We start from the raw sequence: 17,681 nt of genomic DNA, 5'->3' as shown, positions 1-17,681 counted from the left end.
GAGATACTAAAGGCCAGGATCTGAGTAGAGGTGATAAGAAGGCAGAGGAGGGAATGGATCAAAGAAATGTTTTCCTGGGAAAACACAGTGGATTTAGTGGCTAGTTGAAAATTTGGGTTTAAGAGTGGGAGAACGCATAGCGCTACCATTTTATTGGAAAAGGGAATAGTAGAACGTTTAGAAGAGATGGCAGAGAAGCTGAGAGAATAGAGTTTTTTTGGATGATTCTGTGTTCAGATAAGTGTGCTGTCTGTGCCCAGGTTGGGGAAGATGTCACATGGACATTGACTTGAGAATCCTTTGCAGTCATAGTTGAAGCTCTAAGAGTGGATGAGATCTGTTTCCAAAGTGTGAGTGCATGCTAAGTCACTTAAGTTGTATCCGACTCTTTGTGACGCCATGGACTGTAGCCCGCCAGGCTCCTCTGTCCTTGGGATTCTCTAGGCAAGAATACTGGAGAGGGTTGCCATGCTCTTCTCCAGGGGATCTTCCCGCCACAGGGATCGAACTTGCACCTTTTATGTCTCCTACATTGACAGGTGGGTTCTTTCCCACTAGTGCCACCTGGGAAGCCCTGTTTCCAGGGAGGTCTTATGTTTTAGAGGAAGAAGGTAATGTCCATGGGAGTTACCTGCCTGTAAGGGTGTGGCCAAGGAGACTGAGAAGTTGTGACCAGAGGAGGAGAAGGAGGAGGAGGAATAGGCGAGTATACCTGGAGAAGTGAAAGAGGGAAAGGTCCGAGATTACGTCCCAACTAGTCCGTTCTTTGGGAATGTAATGTGTTGTTAAGTGCTTTTAGGTCTGAGCAGTATAGACCTCCCCTCCCACTACTCGCTGTGTATGCCTTCATGACCCTTGCCTCTGTGAGTCTGTTTTCAAATGCTAGTTTCCTCGGGTATAAACCACCAGAAACAATGGTACGGTTTGGTAAGCACATTTGAGCCACTGCCTTGAATTGAAGGACCAAGCCAAATCAAATTGCAAAGGGCATAGTTTGATTGTAGTTTGGCATCTCTCAACAGTAATTACAAAATCACTTTTAAGGCTGTATTATGTTCATATAAACTAAGACTTTATTATTAAAGGAGAGCATGTGTCAATTTCTCAAAACCATGTGAACTAGAGAGTCTGGAAAGATACCCTAAGGAAGCGGTGGGTACAGGGATGTCTAAAACATTTAGAATTAGCTTTGAAGCCATCCCTACAATCTGCATGCACATAAGGATGACCCTGTTGCCACCAGAGCTTTTTATAAAGGATCTGTGAACTTTTACATTCTGTCTACCTTAGGGGGTTGGAGGAGAAACTAAAGGAAATTATTAGCAGTCCAAATGCATTATATTGTCACCTGTCATGGTTTTGACAAAGACCCGAGTTTGGAATAGCAACTGAGTCATTGGAACTACTTCACGCCACTAAGGAGTGAAACTGGTAGGAGTCTGCCAAATTTGAAGTGGATTCAGTTTAATTAAAAAATTGGTTCCCAGCCTTATGTTAAATTCCGTGGTTAGAGGTTTCTACAAATCAAAAGAAGTGAAGCTGAAGACTCTTAACCATAAAGTGCCTTGTCGTCTTGTGTGAAAATTAAGAAATACATAGAAAAATACTGAAGAGAAATCTCTAAGGTGTCCTGTGACCCTCAGGATTGTGTTTATTGTTGTTGAAGGAATTTGCAATTAGAGCGAGGTTAGTCTTAACTTCAGTTGCCTTGACCCACAGGACTCATTTTGTAGGAAAAGGCAGGAATGGAAACAGTGGGGGCACTGGCAAGTTAGGGAGGCAGCAGGTGGTAAACGAGCTGGTTTCCAGGTAATGTGATCACAGCAGAGTTTATATGGTCATTTTCAGCATGATGGACTCAGGCCATCATCTGGGGTTACTTGATTATAAACTGCAAAGAAGAAGGTCATAGCTGTGGAGTGTGGACCTAAACAGACAGATGAACCCACACTGGAAAGCTTGTTGTAGCTTCTGTGTCACCTTGAATATCCTCAGTAGTTGCAATTAGTAGAGACTGCGAGCTGGGGTGGGAGTGTAAGATTCTATCCGAATGCATCAAAATCTTACTGTGCTCAACACTAGTTCATCTAGATGCTTTCATGGGTCATGGGAACTTACCAGAGGAACCCTGGGTGTGTTCTAGCAGGTCCTTAGGAAAACTATTTAGTGACTGAATTCAGTTCATCCTTACCCCAGCTAAAAGCCTATTCCAGCTGCTGGCAGGAATAATCAAGATGGATCCTGGATTCTTTGCCTAAGGATCTGAACTGTATAGGAGTCAACCAACCCTGGGAATACAGAGGTTACGAACAGAGATTTCCAGCTTTGGTGTTATTTCCCGGTCATTTGTCAATGGAAAGTCTTCACTCTCAGGAGCCGCCTTTGGCTTTGTTCTTGGACAAGCTGCTGAGTCCTGCCCTGGTCTTGTCTGAACATGCAGACCTGGCGTTTCAGGACCTACTTTTTCACACCATCTCCATGCTCCACAGCTGTGCAGATTTGAAAGAGGTGCCAAAATCCTCTTTTGCATGTGCTGAGGTCCGGAATGACAGTTTTATCTTGGACATGTTCCCTTTTCTTTCCTCTGTGGCTTGTTCATTTTTATCTCACTCTTTAATATATAAATAATGGACTTATCCTATTTGCTGCACCAAGAGAAAATTAAATGCCTAAATGTTTTACGACTATGGGAAAGTATTTCCAGAGTGTGAAAAAATAGACACTGGACATTTCAGCTCCTGCTTTTGGTAGAGTGGGAATTTATTACTCAGCTCAGTAACAGTTTAGGCCAAACCAAGCAGTTGTGTGGGCAAGCAGTGTCTATCTTTCCTAAATAGCACTGCCAGAGACAGTTTTGTTCCTATGAGAGACAGCATGACCCAAAGGTATCTTTCCATCAAAGACTGATTATCTCTGAATCTTAGATGTATCGCAAAGGCTGTTGAGACCTAGCCAATGGATTTTACTTGCATGAGATATTGCATAGCTCCCAAAGGGAAGGGAAACAAAGGGGGAGGGAGGCAAGAGAGAACTTGGAGCCCAACAATAAATAGCTCTTTGTACCAGTCCTCCCCACCCGAACCCCATACTGCTGAGATCATAGAGTAAGTTAGCAGCATGCGGTAGAAGGCGATGCTGCCCAGTAGCTTGGCAGCTTGTGACCAGATGTGAACTTGTCTGTCCACAGTGTGCGGCTGTGACCTGGCCCAAGGGGGCTTCTTCATAAAGAACGGGGAGTATCTCTGCACCCTGGACTACCAGAGGATGTATGGCACACGATGCCATGGCTGCGGGGAGTTTGTGGAAGGAGAGGTGGTGACCGCCCTGGGCAAGACCTACCATCCCAACTGCTTTGCCTGCACGATCTGCAAGTAAGTGTGGCTTCCGCCAACAGGGAAGTGTTGGATTCTGCTCTCAGAGCTTGGAATCTGCGCTTTGGTCTTGAGTTGTACTTAGTCTTAAAATATTTTTCCTTTAAAAAAATTATGTTTACTGATGTATAGTTGATTTATAATGTTGTGTTAGTTTCAGGTGTACAACAAAATGTTTCAGTTGTATCTCTATATATTATATATATTATTTATCTGGTGGCTCAGGTGGTAAAGAATCTGCCTGCAATACAGAGACCCAGGTTCAATCCCTGGGTCAGGAAGATGCCTTGGAGAAGGAAATGGCAACCCACTGCAGTATTCTTGCCTGGAGAATTCCATGGACTGAGAAGCTTGGCAGGCTACATACAGTCCATGGGGTCACAAAGAGTTGGACATGACTGAGTGACTAACACACTTTCTTCATATATATATATATATATATATATATATATATATATATAAATAATATGTATTATTTATGTTGTATATATATACTATATTATTTATATTATATGCATTATTTTTCACGTTCTCTTCCATTATAGATTATTATAAGTTATTGAATATAGTTCCCTGTGCTGTATGGTAGAACCTTTATGTTTATCTATTTTATATATAGTAGTTTGTATCTGCTAATTGCAAACTCCTAATTTATCCTTCCCCTCTCCTTTCCCCTTTGAGAACCATGTTTGTTCTGTATGTGTCTGAGCCTGTTTCTGTTTTTGTAAATAAATTCATTTGTATCATTTTTTTTAGATTCTACATATAAGTGATATCGTATATTTCTCTGTATATATTTTTTTCTGATGCACTTTTAGATTTTTTGTTTTCCTACTGTATTATCAGGCTTAGTTAAAAAGCAATTTAGTTAGGAAACTTTATATGGAATGTCCTCCACTAAATAGTTTGACTGATCTTAAGTGGCTGGGAGCCGAATCTGAAAGCAGCCCCAGGTGTTGAGACATTTTGAGCAGTGGAAACATAGGAGGAGATGGCATAAATACTTGGAAAGATGAAGCTTATTTGGAAGTATCAGCTCTTACGTGTGTGGGTGTGGGTGTGTAAAATTATCTCATTTGCTCTATAGCCAGGGAGAGCTAACGGCCTCACGTATCAAATTAGACCTGTTTTGTAAATAAAGTTTTATTGGAACACAGCCATGCCCATTTGTTTATATATTGTCTATGACTGCTTCCAAGTGACAGTGGTAGAGTAGTTGAGATAGAAACCTTATGATCTGCACAGTCTAAAAAAATATTTACAATCTGATCTTTCGGGGGAAAAGTTGTTAACCCCTCCTCTATAAGCATCTATCATCAACCAAGGTTAAATCTTTATTTCACAAAGCAGCTTGATTAAAATGGTCAATCAGAGAGAAGAGGGAATTTAACTAGTTGACCCATATTGATCGAGTAATTCCATGCCTTTTGGTATGATGTTGATCATATGTATTCAATTTTGCTATGCTTTTGTAAAAACTGTAGTTCAGTTCATTTTATTTTCCAGTATTTCCTGTTTTTAGGCCAGAGAAATGTAAACTCTAGAAGGGTAAATTTGATTTTATACAATTAATTAACCGGATAATACTCATTGGATGAATCATCATAAGATTTAGAGGAAATATTCATAATCAAATTATTTTAGTAACTTTTTGTAGCTATTAGGTCATTTCTCAATTATATATTTTTAAGTCATAATTTTAAAATTCTGGGTTAATGAGCTGAATTTTTTCTGTATTTAATCAACAGCAAAGTTTCCTTTTGACCTCTCCCTATTCAAGCTGCCGCCCACAGTCTGGTTGAGAACTCTGGGCTGGCATTCAGGAAGCCCTGTTTCTGGTCCTCTTTTCTGAGCTGGTTTGAGACCTCTGTGAGCTAACTTTTCCGTGGCAGTTGTCTTGTCTGTAAGATGAGAGGCTGTGGATTAGATAAAAGTGATTCCCCAAACCTGGGTGGTCACTGGAATCCCCAAGGGAGGGTCTCTTTTTTTCCTTTCTTAATTGGAGGATAATTGCTTTACAATGTTACATTGATTTCTGTCATACAGCAACTCAAATCCAGCATAAGTATACATATATCCCCTCCCTCTTAAACCTCCGTCCTACTCCCCAACTCCAGCTCACCCCACCCCTCTAGGTTGTCACAGATCACCAGGTTGGAGCTTAGGAAGGGTCTTTTAAAAATATCTGTTTCTATGTATTAACACAAGGAGCTCAAGGGGTACCCTGTGACAGCCTAGAGGGGTGGGATGAGGCACGGGTTGGGGGAGGTTCAAGAGGGAGGGGACATGTGTATGTATGCTTGTGGCTAATTTGAGTGATTGTGTGGCAGAAGCCAGCACAAAATCATGGAGCAATTATCCTACAATTAAAAATTTTTTAAAAGGTTAGAAGGCCCTGGCCCAGGTAAACTCTAAGAGCCTTCCTGATCTTGGCCCTGAGAGATCATTGCTTCAGGTTGGTAAAACAGTCATCAGCTATAGCCCTGTCTCTGGAGGTTTGAGCCAACAGAGAGGTGCCTGCTACTGATGGTCTAAGCTGCTGGTGCTGCCTAATGACACCAATTCTTCCTACTTGGGAGGCCACCTTTACAACTTACAAATTGCATTCATGTAGAAATTAATTTAACCCTTTCAACAATTCTGTGAGGTCAATCAGCAATTCCTATCCCTACTTATGAGTGACTTTGAGACCCAGAGTCTAAGGGGTTTTCCCAGTCCTTCATATCACAAAGCCAATATTTCAACTCACATGTTCAGACTCTAAATCCAACTCTCTTTTATCACAAACATTCATGCAAATAACAGAAGGAAGTGAACCCATGTAGGCAGAGGACTTAGGAAAATGAAAGGGATCCTTTATGAAATAACAGAATTCAAAATTCAGAGCATCTTGCCCTTGTTGAGAACTGGACTCTGGTTTGTTCTATGGTGGATCTGTGTGGGGTTCAAGTCTAGAAATATAAGCCTAAATCAGACACAGGGTCTGGACTAGGGGTGAGGCCAGGGAGGTACCTGGGCACACACTTTAAACGGGGTACTCACTCCCAGGTCATGCGGTCCTCCTGAGAGTGGGGACCTGCTTAAATGCTGTATCCTGAGTGCCTTGCTGGCCTCCTTCTGGCCCTGGCCCTGATCAGAGGCAAAGAAACTATGCTTATTATATCAACAGACCCTTCACTTCCTGATGGCCTTGTTACAGAGGAGGCTGGAGGTTTGTTTGGCTTTAACTGATGAGTGTGAATTGATAGGCTGGCTGGCACCCACCAGAGTGTGACCTTGATTGTTGAAGAGAGAGCAAGTTCTGGGTTGGTGGGCACCACCCACCCCTGCCTGTGGCATGTTTCTCCCTAGGTGGTCAATCCATGCAAGTCACTTACCCTCTCTGGGCTTTATCTGAGCGATGGAAAATAACATGGCACCAGGAGACCACCTCAACCCAGCACTTCTAAAATTTGGGGGTGTGATTTAAAGCTCTCCTCGATGACTGGCACCAAGCACATTTGTGGAGTTGTTTTAAACCCAGTTTCACAACCTGTGTGTGCAGGACGATTAATCACCAACTGTTAGGTGATGAAGGGCAACTTAAAGTACCTGTGAACATAAAATTCATGTCCAGAAGCCTGAATTTGCTTCTGACTCAGATGGGTGGCGATGTTTGGCTTATGAATTTTAAGTTTCCTAACTGACAGAATCACACATATGAAAATTCATGTTGAAGATCATTGGCAAATTGGCCAATGGCGGGTGAGCCAGCATGGAAACTGTCATATGGCTATTAATTAAACTTATTTTTTTTAAGTTATCTGCCTGCTGGGAGGAGAAGAAACATAACATACCTGCAGAAGGCAATGTTTTTGAAAAAAATGTGCTGTTATTTATTGATGAATGTCTAATGTGAAAGGAAATAGTCTCTGAAAGGAAGCAAATACTAATTTTTAAACAGATATGATAGCACAGTTGGTAAAGAATCGCCTGCAATGCAGGAGACCCCAGTTCAATTCCTGGGTTGGGAAGATCCCCTGGAGAAGGGAAAGGCTACCCACTCCAGTATTCTGGCCTGGAGAATTCCATGGACTGTATAGTCTATGGGGTCACAAAGAGTCAGACAAGACTGAGCAACTTTCACTTTCACTAATGTGAAAGGAAATATTCTCTGAAAGGAAGTGAATACTAATTTTTAAACAGATACTTACAGCATTTTCATATTTAATCCAGGTTTACAAGGGACTGAGTCCCTAGCAGTGTGAGGTATTCATTTTGCCCACTGCACGACAATGTCTAATTCAGCATCGTATTCATTTAGGTCTAGGGAACGTGAAGAATTAATGTTTGCCCTGTATGACCAGTTCTCTTGGAGTCACCTTAAGCTTGAATAGGAATTCATGACATGTCAAACATTTCTTCATGGTAGTATTTCAATTTGGAAGTGGAAGATTTTACTGTGTGTGCCCTGCTAGGTGACCTGCCGGAACGTCCCTCCACGAAGGAGTGGAGGTAAATGGTTTCATTTGCTATCTGGTTGCCTGTAGAAGCTGTGCATTCTTCTTTCCTCTTAAAATGAGGCGCTTTTGTTTGTTTGGACTGGATCCAGCTGGCCGGCTTGGTTCAGACTGCATTTCAGACGTTTTGGCTGGTGCTCCTCCAAGTAATGAGTTGGCACTGGAGGGCAGCAAAGCAGAAGGAGTGAGGGAAAGGGATGAAATTGCCACAATAACCTTGAGGGCAATGTCTTTCCAGGCGCCCGTTTCCACCCGGAGACCGAGTCACGTTCAATGGGAGAGACTGCCTTTGCCAGCTCTGCGCACAGCCGATGTCTTCCAGCCCTAAAGAAGCCTCCTGCTCTGGCAGTAAGTGCCCCAGCCACATGTTGACATGAATTCCTTCATTCCTCAAAGGCAGCTTAGGGAGGTACCTTCCCTTCTGAGAAACTCTGGTAGCCGGAGTCAAGAGTAGGCCTATGTAAGGCATTTTCATTGTAAAAAAGAAGCCTTCACTAAAGGCAATGCAGAGAGAGGTGTCTCCCTTCTTTCAAAAGAAAAGGAAGAGAATTGGACATTCAACTGTGCATTTTGATGGTAAATGAAGGAAAAAGAATTATAATGTGTTACATCAGAAGTGTCCCTCTCTGGGCATGGAGTTAAACTGTGAGCGCATTTAGTGATGATGTGACTGATATTGCTGTGTGTTAAAAAGTTATCCCCACTGTGCCTTGGGTGAATGTGATGGTTTATGCTAACTCTTAAATTATTCCTTACTATCCTCAACTATTCTTTATTCCCTTGGAGGATTTTTTTTTCCTTTTTTAATTAATTATTTATTTATTTACAGTAAGTCCTTGTTGGTTATGTATTTTTTTATTTTTTGGCCACACCCCTGACCAGGGATCAAACCCACTCCCCCTGCATTGGAAGGCGGAGTCTTAACCACTGGACTGCTGGGGAAGTCTCCCACCTGGAGGGTTTCTGACATTTATTCATCAAATGGATAATTTTCTGAGCACCTACAATGCATGTTGCTCACACTGGAGATATAGAGCGAACAAAACATACTCAATATCCTTATTTTTTATTTTTTAGTGGGGTAGATAGACAATAGAGTACAAATATATCTAATATACAAGAAGATTAACACAGGGAGAAAAAGCAGGGCAATGGGTCTATGTTTGTATGGAGAATCTGAGAAACCTCTCTTGTTACCTAAGGATAGATCTGAAGAAATATGGGGACAAGCTGTCCATACCCATGGGATTTGTGATTTTTGATGACAAGGGCTTGTCTGACCTATAGGAATCCAAAGAAAACCAATTTCCCTCCAAATAAAAACAGTGGCCAATTGAAGTATTTCTTCTAGTAAATAACACGGAGTGGGTCACTTCAAGATGAACTGAGAGGGATTCTGAACTCAGAGCAGCAAGCTCTCCTTCCCTCTCCTTCCTGGGGCATTAGGACATGGACTAGAGATTTGCCTCCGTTTCTGTGGGTTGTGCCTGTCCTTGGAGAACACATGCCTTGAAGCCCTGCCAGTCTCAGCACCTAAGAATGAGATAAGCCTCTTCTGCTCTGGAGGAATTTTGTGTCATTTATAACAGCGATTCCAAATCTTCCTGTTAAAGTAGATTTATACCTGTTAAAAATAAGAATGTTATGACCCAAAAGCATTTGCATAGAAATTGGATTTTGACCATTGGGAAAAAAGAAAGAAATGTATTAGTGCATCTTATTCAATACTCATGATCAGATCCTTAGCATGTGGATTTATCTGCCCTCTTGTTAAATAACAGCAGCCTGGGTAGGATAAGGGCTACCAAACAGAGCACAATCCTAGACCACTAGAGAGTCTCAGATCCTTCACTCTTCTTACCTACTCTGCCTATGAAGGTCATCGGGAAGGTGACCTGGGGTGAGAATAGGCACCCCGACCCCCTTGATTGAGAGGGCTTGCTTTGAAAGTATGTTACCGTAAACACTGAAGGAATTCTTCAGTACAGTTAAGGAAAAGAGGATTGGGACCTTCCTGGCAGTGCAGTGGTTAACACTTCACCTTCCAATGCAGGGGGTGCAGGTTCAATCCCTGGTCAGGGGGCTAAGATTCCACATGCGTCTTGGCCAAGAATCTAAACATAAAAACAAGCCATATTGTAACAAATTCAATAAAGGCTTTAAAAATGGTCCACACTGGGGGAAAAAAATTTAAAAAAAGAAAAGCAAAGAAAAAGAAGGTTGCATGAGTCCCAGGATCGGATGACAGCTATAACAGGATCATATCCCTAGGCTTAGAATAGGAATGACTGTGTCCTCAGATTCTGTGCAGTCCTTTAGTCCAGCTGTATTTCTTGATAGGTGAGGAAATTCGGGCCCAAAGTCACACAAGTTACCCAATCATAGGTAACTTGTTAGAGCCAGGTCTCCTGACTCCTGGCTTGGGGCTGTCTTTGTTTCATCCAAGACTCCTCTTTGTTCGGTTTAAGAAATAGAACCAAGATATTTTTGAAGGCTTTTGGTCCTTTTCCTTCATGTAATTTTTGGGAACATATTTCTAATCATAACTCCACCAAAATGGTTATTCTGATTTTTATTAAACATGGTTTTGCTTTACCTATATTTTCTTGTATATGAATAGTCATTATGCACATAAAAAAGCAATTAAAATTCTAAGTGTAAAAACGTATCATACTCAAATTCATTACATTTGTAATGTTATATTTGACATTTATTGTATACATACAAATTATTGGTCCAAATTCTGGTTTTTTTTCACTTTTCTCCTTTGCTGTCAATGGATGAAACCCTTTTCTCTGTGCTGCTCTTTTGGTCAGAACATTTTTATTTTTAACGAGTACTCATCTATTTAGATAAGCACTCAAATAGCATTTCTGGAGCATGTGGGTGTGAGTGTCTGTCAAAAAGAGAACTCTTATATATGGATACACACATGCAAAATACCCAAAAGAGACGGGCACACAAACACAACAGCAAGGGAATTTTCAGCAAGTTTCTAAAATTCATTGGAACATAATTACAGTACACTGTTCTTCGCAGTTCTTTAAGAAATACCCTGTATTTTAAAACTATCCTGATTTGACTTTGATTCTTTTTTTTTTTTTTTAATTTCTTAACTTGGCAAAGTTTCCTAAAGGAAAGCAAAAAAAAGAAGAAACCCTTCTTTGATATGTTCACAGTGGTGATGAAATTAGAAAGCCAAGGTCTTCTTTTTCCTTTGAAATGTTCTTTCAAAAATGTTTGCACTTCTGAACTGAAATTTTATTTCACATTCTGTGGCTGGTTTTCCATCATCACTGAATAGGAGATAAAGACAGTGAGAGAGGGAGAGAAGAAGTAGAGTGATCAACAGAAGACAAGTTAATAATGTGATGAGAATTTGCACAAAACAGCCTCCATTTGTGCTTACTCTGTAGAAGTGCAGGGGCTGCCATGTCTGTATTGCTCTGCTTTAGGGAGAACTCCCAGTGGGATGCCTGTGATATCTTGGGCACCTTGCTTGGTGCTTCCTTCCACATTATAATAATTCTTCTCACTTTTATATTTATTTTATTGTCTTCTTCAAACATTCACATAGTACTCATGTGATCAGGCATTGCGTAGCTGGTCTACAAATTTGAACTTATTTAATTCTCATGACCACCCTAAAGGTTGGCAGTAACTATCTCCTTTTCACAGATGAAGAAACCAAGGGCCACAGTTCAGTTCAGTCACTCAGTCGTGTCTGACTCTTTGCAACCCCGTGGACATGCCAGGCCTCCCTGTCCATCACCAACTTCCAGAGTTTACTCAAACTCATGTCCATTGAGTCAGTGATGCCATCCAACCATCTCATCCTCTGTCGTCCCTTTCTCCTCCTGCCTTCAAGCTTTCCCAGCATCAGGGTCTTTTCAAATGAGTCAGTTCTTCACATCAGGTGGGCAAAGTATTGGAGTTTCAGCTTCAGCATCAGTCCTTCCAGTGAATATTCAAGACCGATTTCCTTTAGGATGGACTGGTTGGATCTCCTTGCTGTCCAAGGGACTCTCAAGAGTCTTCTCCAACACTACAGTTCAAAAGTATCAATTCTTCAGCGTTCAGCCTTCTTTATGGTCCAACTCTCACATCCATACATGACTACTGGGAAAACCATAGCTTGGACTAGACGGACCTTTATTGGCAAAGTACTGTCTCTGCTTTTTAATATGCTGTCTAGGTTGGTCATAACTTTTCTTCCAAGGAGCAAGCGTCTTTTAATTTCATGGCTGCAGTCACCATCTGCAGTGATTTGGGAGCTCCCCAAAATGAAATCTCTCACTGTTTCCACTGTTTCCCCATCTATTTGCCATGAAGTGATGGGACCAGATGCCATGATCTTAGTTTTATGAATTTTGAGTTTTAAGCCAACTTTTTCACTCTCTTCTTTCACTTTCATCAAGAGGCTCTTTAGTTCCTCTTCCCTTTCTGCCATAAGGGTGGTGTCATCTGCATATCTGAGTTTATTGATATGCCTCCTGGCAATCTTGATTTCAGCTTGTGCTTTATCCAGCTCAGCATTTCTCATGATGTACTCTGCATAGAAGTTAAATAAGCACGGTGACAGTATACAGCCTTGACATACTCCTTTCCTGATTTGGAACCAGTCTGTTGTTTCATGTCCAGTTCTAACTGTTGCTTCCTGACCTGCATACAGGTTTCTCAAGAGACAGGTCAGGTGGTCTGGTATTCCCATCTCTTTCAGAATTTTCCACAGTTTGTTGTGATCCACATAGTCAAGGGCTTTGGCATAGTCAATAAAGCAGAAATAGATGTTTTTCTGGAACTCTCTTACTTTTTCAGTGATCCAAGGGATGTTGGCAATTTGATCTCTGGTTCCTCTGCCTTTTCTAAAACCAGCTTGAACATCTGGAAGTTCATGATTCACACACTGTTGAAGCCTGGCTTGGAGAATTTTGAGCATTACTTTACTAGCATGTGAGGTGGGTGCAATTGTGCAGTAGTTTGAGCTTTCTTTGGCATTGGAATGAAACTGACCTTTTCCAGTCCTGTGGCCATGGCTGAGCTTTCCAAATTTGCTGACATATTGAATGCAGCACTTTTACAGCATCATCTTTTAGGATTTGAAATAGCTCAACTGGAATTCCATCACCTCCACTAGCTTTGTTTGTAGTGATGCTTCCTAAGGCCCACTCGACTTCGCACTCCAGGATGTCTGGCTCTAGGTGAGTGATCACACCATCGTGATTATCTTGGTCATGAAGATCTTTTTTGTACAGTTCTTCTGTGTATTCTTGCCACCTCTTCTTGATATCTTCTGCTTCTGTTTGGTCCTTACCATTTCTGTCCTTTATTGTGCCCATCTTTGTATGAAGTGTTCCCTTGGTATCTCTAATTTTCTTGACGAGATCTCTAGTCTTTCCCATTCTATTGTGTTCTTCTGTTTCTTTGCGTTGATCACTGAGGAAGGCTTTCTTATCTCTCCTTACTATTCTTTGGAACTCTGCATTCAAATGGGTATATCTTTCCTTTTCTCCTTTGCCTTTCACTTCTCTTCTTTTCACAGCTATTTGTAAGGCCTCCTCAGACAACCATTTTGCCTTTTTGCATTGCTTTTTCTTGGGGATGGTCTTGATCCCTGCCTCCTGTACCATGTCAGGAGCCTCCGTCGATAGTTCTTTAGGCACTCTTGTGTATCAGATCTAATCCCTTGGATCTATTTCTCACTTCCACTGTATAATTGTAAGGGATTTGATTTAGGTCATACCTGAATGGTCTAATGGTTTTCCCCACTTTCTTCAATTTAAGTCTGAATTTGAGCCATAGTCAGCTCCTGGTCTTTTTTTTTTTTTTTTTTTTGCTGACTGTATAGAGCTTCTCCATCTTTGGCTGTAAAGAATATAATCAATTTGATTTCACTATTGACCATCTGGTGATGTCCACGTGTAGAGTCTTCTCTTGTGTTGTTGGAAGAGGGTGTTTGCTATGACCAGTATGTTCTCTTGGCAAAACTCTATTAGCCTTTGCCCTGCTTCATTCTGTACTCCAAGGCCAAATTTGCCTGTTACTCCAGGTATTTCTTGACTTCCTACTTTTTATTCCAGTCCCCTAAAATGAAAAGGACATCTTTTTTGGGTGTTAGTTCTAGAAGGTCTTGTAGGTCTTCATAGAACCATTCAACTTCAGCTTCTTCAGAGGTTAAATAATTTGCCCAAGATCACACAGTGGTGATGCTGGGATATGGACCCAGGCTCCAGATGCCAGGTTACCATCCCTGATATTTATCTCACAGTGTGGTATCTCTGTGACTTCCAAGGATGAGTTGCTGAGCTTTGGCGCAATGCTCTGACTTGTCTGCGGATTCGCCTGAGTGTCCACCCCCAAAGGCTGTGCACTTCTGTGCGCTTCCCCTACTCCCTGGGGTAGCGAGGTTTGGTGAATGAAAACCTCAGGAAGTGAATCCTAGAAACACACTACCTGCAATGAAAGATGATTGCCCTTGAATTAGTTAAAACTTTTGCTTCGTACAATCTAATGCAATAAGCAACAAACATCATATATCATGGAGATAACAGTAAACGTTGCCTTACAGGGTTATGATGACCATTCGTTAGACTGCTTTTACTATTAAGGAAAAAATCAGTTGCCCATGTCTAGCTGATTCATACTTTAGAAATGGAAATGTCTGTCCAGAGAGCATGACACTCTTCCAGAAGGTTACTGACATTCCTGTAAAGCCTAACTCCACTCCATTTTCCTGTATCTGCCAGTAATTGAGGGACAGGTTCTCGTGGGTTATGGAGCCGTGTGAGGGAGAGTCGACGTGTGACAATCTAGAGGGCAGGGAATTGGGTTTGGATGTTGCTTCTTGCACAGCTCCGTTCTATTTCAGGCATCCGAGCAGAAGTGGGTTGCTGTCTACAATCACCCTTTCCATTTCAGAGGGTGTCTGACTAGTGTCTGATTGTGTGTGGGTTTGGCAGATTGATGCGATGAACACCCACGCACATATACATCCAAAGCCATCTTCCTCCCCTTCACCCACCCTGTACAGCGTTGTCATTGTTCCGACTGCAGTTGGAACTCCCACAGGTATTGGAGCAATGGTCTACTCGGACTGAATAGAAATCTTTTCAGATAAACAGTCACGCACATGTTTTCAAAGGGGAGGATGAATTTTTCAATTATTTCACTTTTCTATTTGGTGCAATAGCTTTTAATAGTTGCACTATAATTTTTCTTCTATCTATGTTCTTTCTCAAAAAAGCATCTGTGGGTTGAGCGGGCTTGTCTGCTGAGACTGTAGGTGGAGTGGTGATGATCTGATGCTGGCGTCTGACTGCCTGGGTCACGCTCTGGCTCTAGTCATCTCCTTACCTCTCCATCCTTCAGGCTCTCATTTGTACAATGGGATGGCGATAGGGACCTACCTTGTGCGATTAAATAAGTGAACAGATAAAAGTACTGAATATTTATAAAACAAGAACTTACTAGTTAGGCAATGACATGAATTTTTGTGTAGGACAGTCTCAATTTTTTGTGACTGTGCTTTTTTTTTTTTTTCACTCTGGTGTTCACGGTGGCTGGCTTTTCTGTTCATCTGATATTTTCTACCAATATGTAAAACCAGTGAAGGCAGGAACACATGCATACAAACAATCCATGGATTGTTGGATTTTGGCTCATGGTGATATGTCTTATGGCAGAGTCTCCAAAACAGATCAGCCCCCCTCTTGAGACAGTTTCTTGCTGGAGGGTAGGATGGCAGAGGAGGCTTGGCAGGGCACTGCTAAGGAGTATGGTTCTGGACAGATTGATCTTGTTTATCCTGGTTCTACAATGCTGTGTGACCTTGAGAACTCAATCTCTACCTGCATTTCTTTGTCTATAAAATGGGAAACAATAATGGTTCCTTTCTCATTAGGTTGTTGTGGGGATTTATATAAGAGAAAGTACTTGAAAGATGCATGACACCTAATAAGCTCATCCAGATGTTGACCATCGTTCCTTAAGGAAGTTATGAGACTAGAACTTGAGCTTGGAGATAATTTAGAATCAGAAAGGAACAGAAAGAGAGTGCATAACCTAACAGATTAGAATGTGGCCTCTATATTCCAGAGCCTGGCTTTGACTCCTGGTCCTGCCTTCTCCTAGACATGGAGCAATGGGCAAGTTACTGTTTGTCTCAGAACCTTCAGGTTCGCATCTGAAAATTGGATAATAGTTACTCTTAAGGGTTGTTATGAGAATTAAATAAGATACTACAGGGGTGACCAGTCTTAATGTGGGGAGGGTACTTATTAAAACAGCACATGGGGGACCCAGGCAAAGACTTTGTTCTTCCACCTTCTGAGAAGAGAAGTTGGAAAGTTGGAGTGAGGGGACTAGGCCTCTGTAGGCCTTGAGGAGCTTGGCAATGTGGAGCCTGGCTTAGCCTGGAGGATGACCAGAGGAAAGCAATGTTCCAGAAAGATTAAGGTTGTGATGGCAATTGTTGCTTAGTCACTCAGTTGTTCCCAACTCTTCTGTGACCCCATAGGCTGTAGCCTGCCAGGCTCCTTTGTCCATGGGATTTTCCAGTCAAGTTTACCAGAGTGGGTTACCGTTTCCTTCTCCAGGGCATCTTCTTGACCCAAGGATCAAACCCATGTCTCCAAGCCTCCTCCTGCATCGCAGGTGGATTTTTTACCGCTGAGCCACTAGGGAAGCCCCACTGATGGCAATGGTGATATGCAAAATCAGTGATTTGGCCTCAGTGATCAGAGCTGAGGAGACCATCGATTGTGGCAGTGGCTATGAGAAAAGATGAGAAAGATGAATGAAAAGATGATGTCAAAGAAAGATATGGATGTTACTCATCTATTCAGTAAACATTTCTTTGTGCACCTGTTGTATTTCAGGCACCAGCCAAACTCTTCATTACACAGCCAGCATCCTGCATTAGGATGATATGTTTGTCACAGTTAAGAAATAAACACTGATGTGTGGTCTGTCGCATTTTAACTGTTTAGATGTGTGCCCACCTCCACCACCAAGATAATGAACTCATTAAAGATAAGGACCCTGCTGTGTTTCTCTTTTATACAAGGTCTAGCACATAAAGCCCCAGACAAATATTCTGGAAATTGAATCAAAGCCATCTTAATGTCTGAACAGAGCTAATAACAATCTTCTCTTTTAGAATGGGTTTAAATATTCATTGTAAAACAATACAAATTTACAGAAAAGTACAAAAAAGGAAATTAAAATCACCTGAAACCCCATCACAGTGAGATCGCCTCTATTAACATTTTGGTGGACATGCTTCTGGATTTAGCTCTAAGTGCTATAGGCACATGTATAATTTCTAATAAATTCTTCCCATAACATTTTGTTCCTGTATATTTTTGTCAAAAATCATTTGTTCTTTTGAGTGTCTCACACACAAGGCTGAAAGCTTTGAATTTGCTTAGGCCCCTGGCTACAGGGCCAGCTCACATGTGTTCTGGTCAAAACTGTGCTGTGCATTTCTACTGAGGCGGTTATTACTGTATAGCCTAACTGGTTCTTTGTACGTTTATCTCTCCAGCCAGATTATGAGCTACCTAATGACAAGGACTGTTGGTTTGATTTTGGTTTTTTTTTTCTTTTGTCCCTATGAATAGCAGTGTGCATGTAGCAAGTACATGAATGTTCATTTAGTGGGTAAATTGTTGCCATCCCAGGAGAGCCTTTGAGGCAGTCAATCTCAGCTCCTAGGTCCAGAATGTTGACTTCTGCATGCTACTTGAATGATGATGGTGACATGGCTCTTGTGGTTTTGTAAAAATTACATAGTACAGCTTCGGTGCATGAG

At 41.6% G+C, this 17,681-nt stretch overlaps 1 protein-coding gene across 16 annotated transcripts in view; it reads left to right on the top strand.

Moving 5' to 3' along the window:
- Positions 1-17,681, top strand: part of ABLIM1 (actin binding LIM protein 1) — a 331,575-nt gene that overhangs the window by 191,180 nt on the left and 122,714 nt on the right. For all 16 annotated transcript variants that reach the window (XM_061403573.1, XM_061403571.1, XM_061403570.1 and 13 more), the window contains 2 exons: positions 3,188-3,371; positions 8,109-8,218. In XM_061403573.1, coding sequence (XP_061259557.1) covers positions 3,265-3,371; positions 8,109-8,218 — 217 coding nt within the window. In that variant the 5' untranslated portion in view covers positions 3,188-3,264. The remainder of the gene's footprint in view (positions 1-3,187; positions 3,372-8,108; positions 8,219-17,681) is intronic.

Source organism: Bos javanicus, chromosome 26 (assembly GCF_032452875.1).
Source record: "Bos javanicus breed banteng chromosome 26, ARS-OSU_banteng_1.0, whole genome shotgun sequence".
Lineage (NCBI taxonomy): Eukaryota > Metazoa > Chordata > Mammalia > Artiodactyla > Bovidae > Bos > Bos javanicus.
The sequence above is the reverse complement of the archived record's forward strand: the minus strand, read 5'-3'. Positions and strand labels throughout refer to the sequence as shown.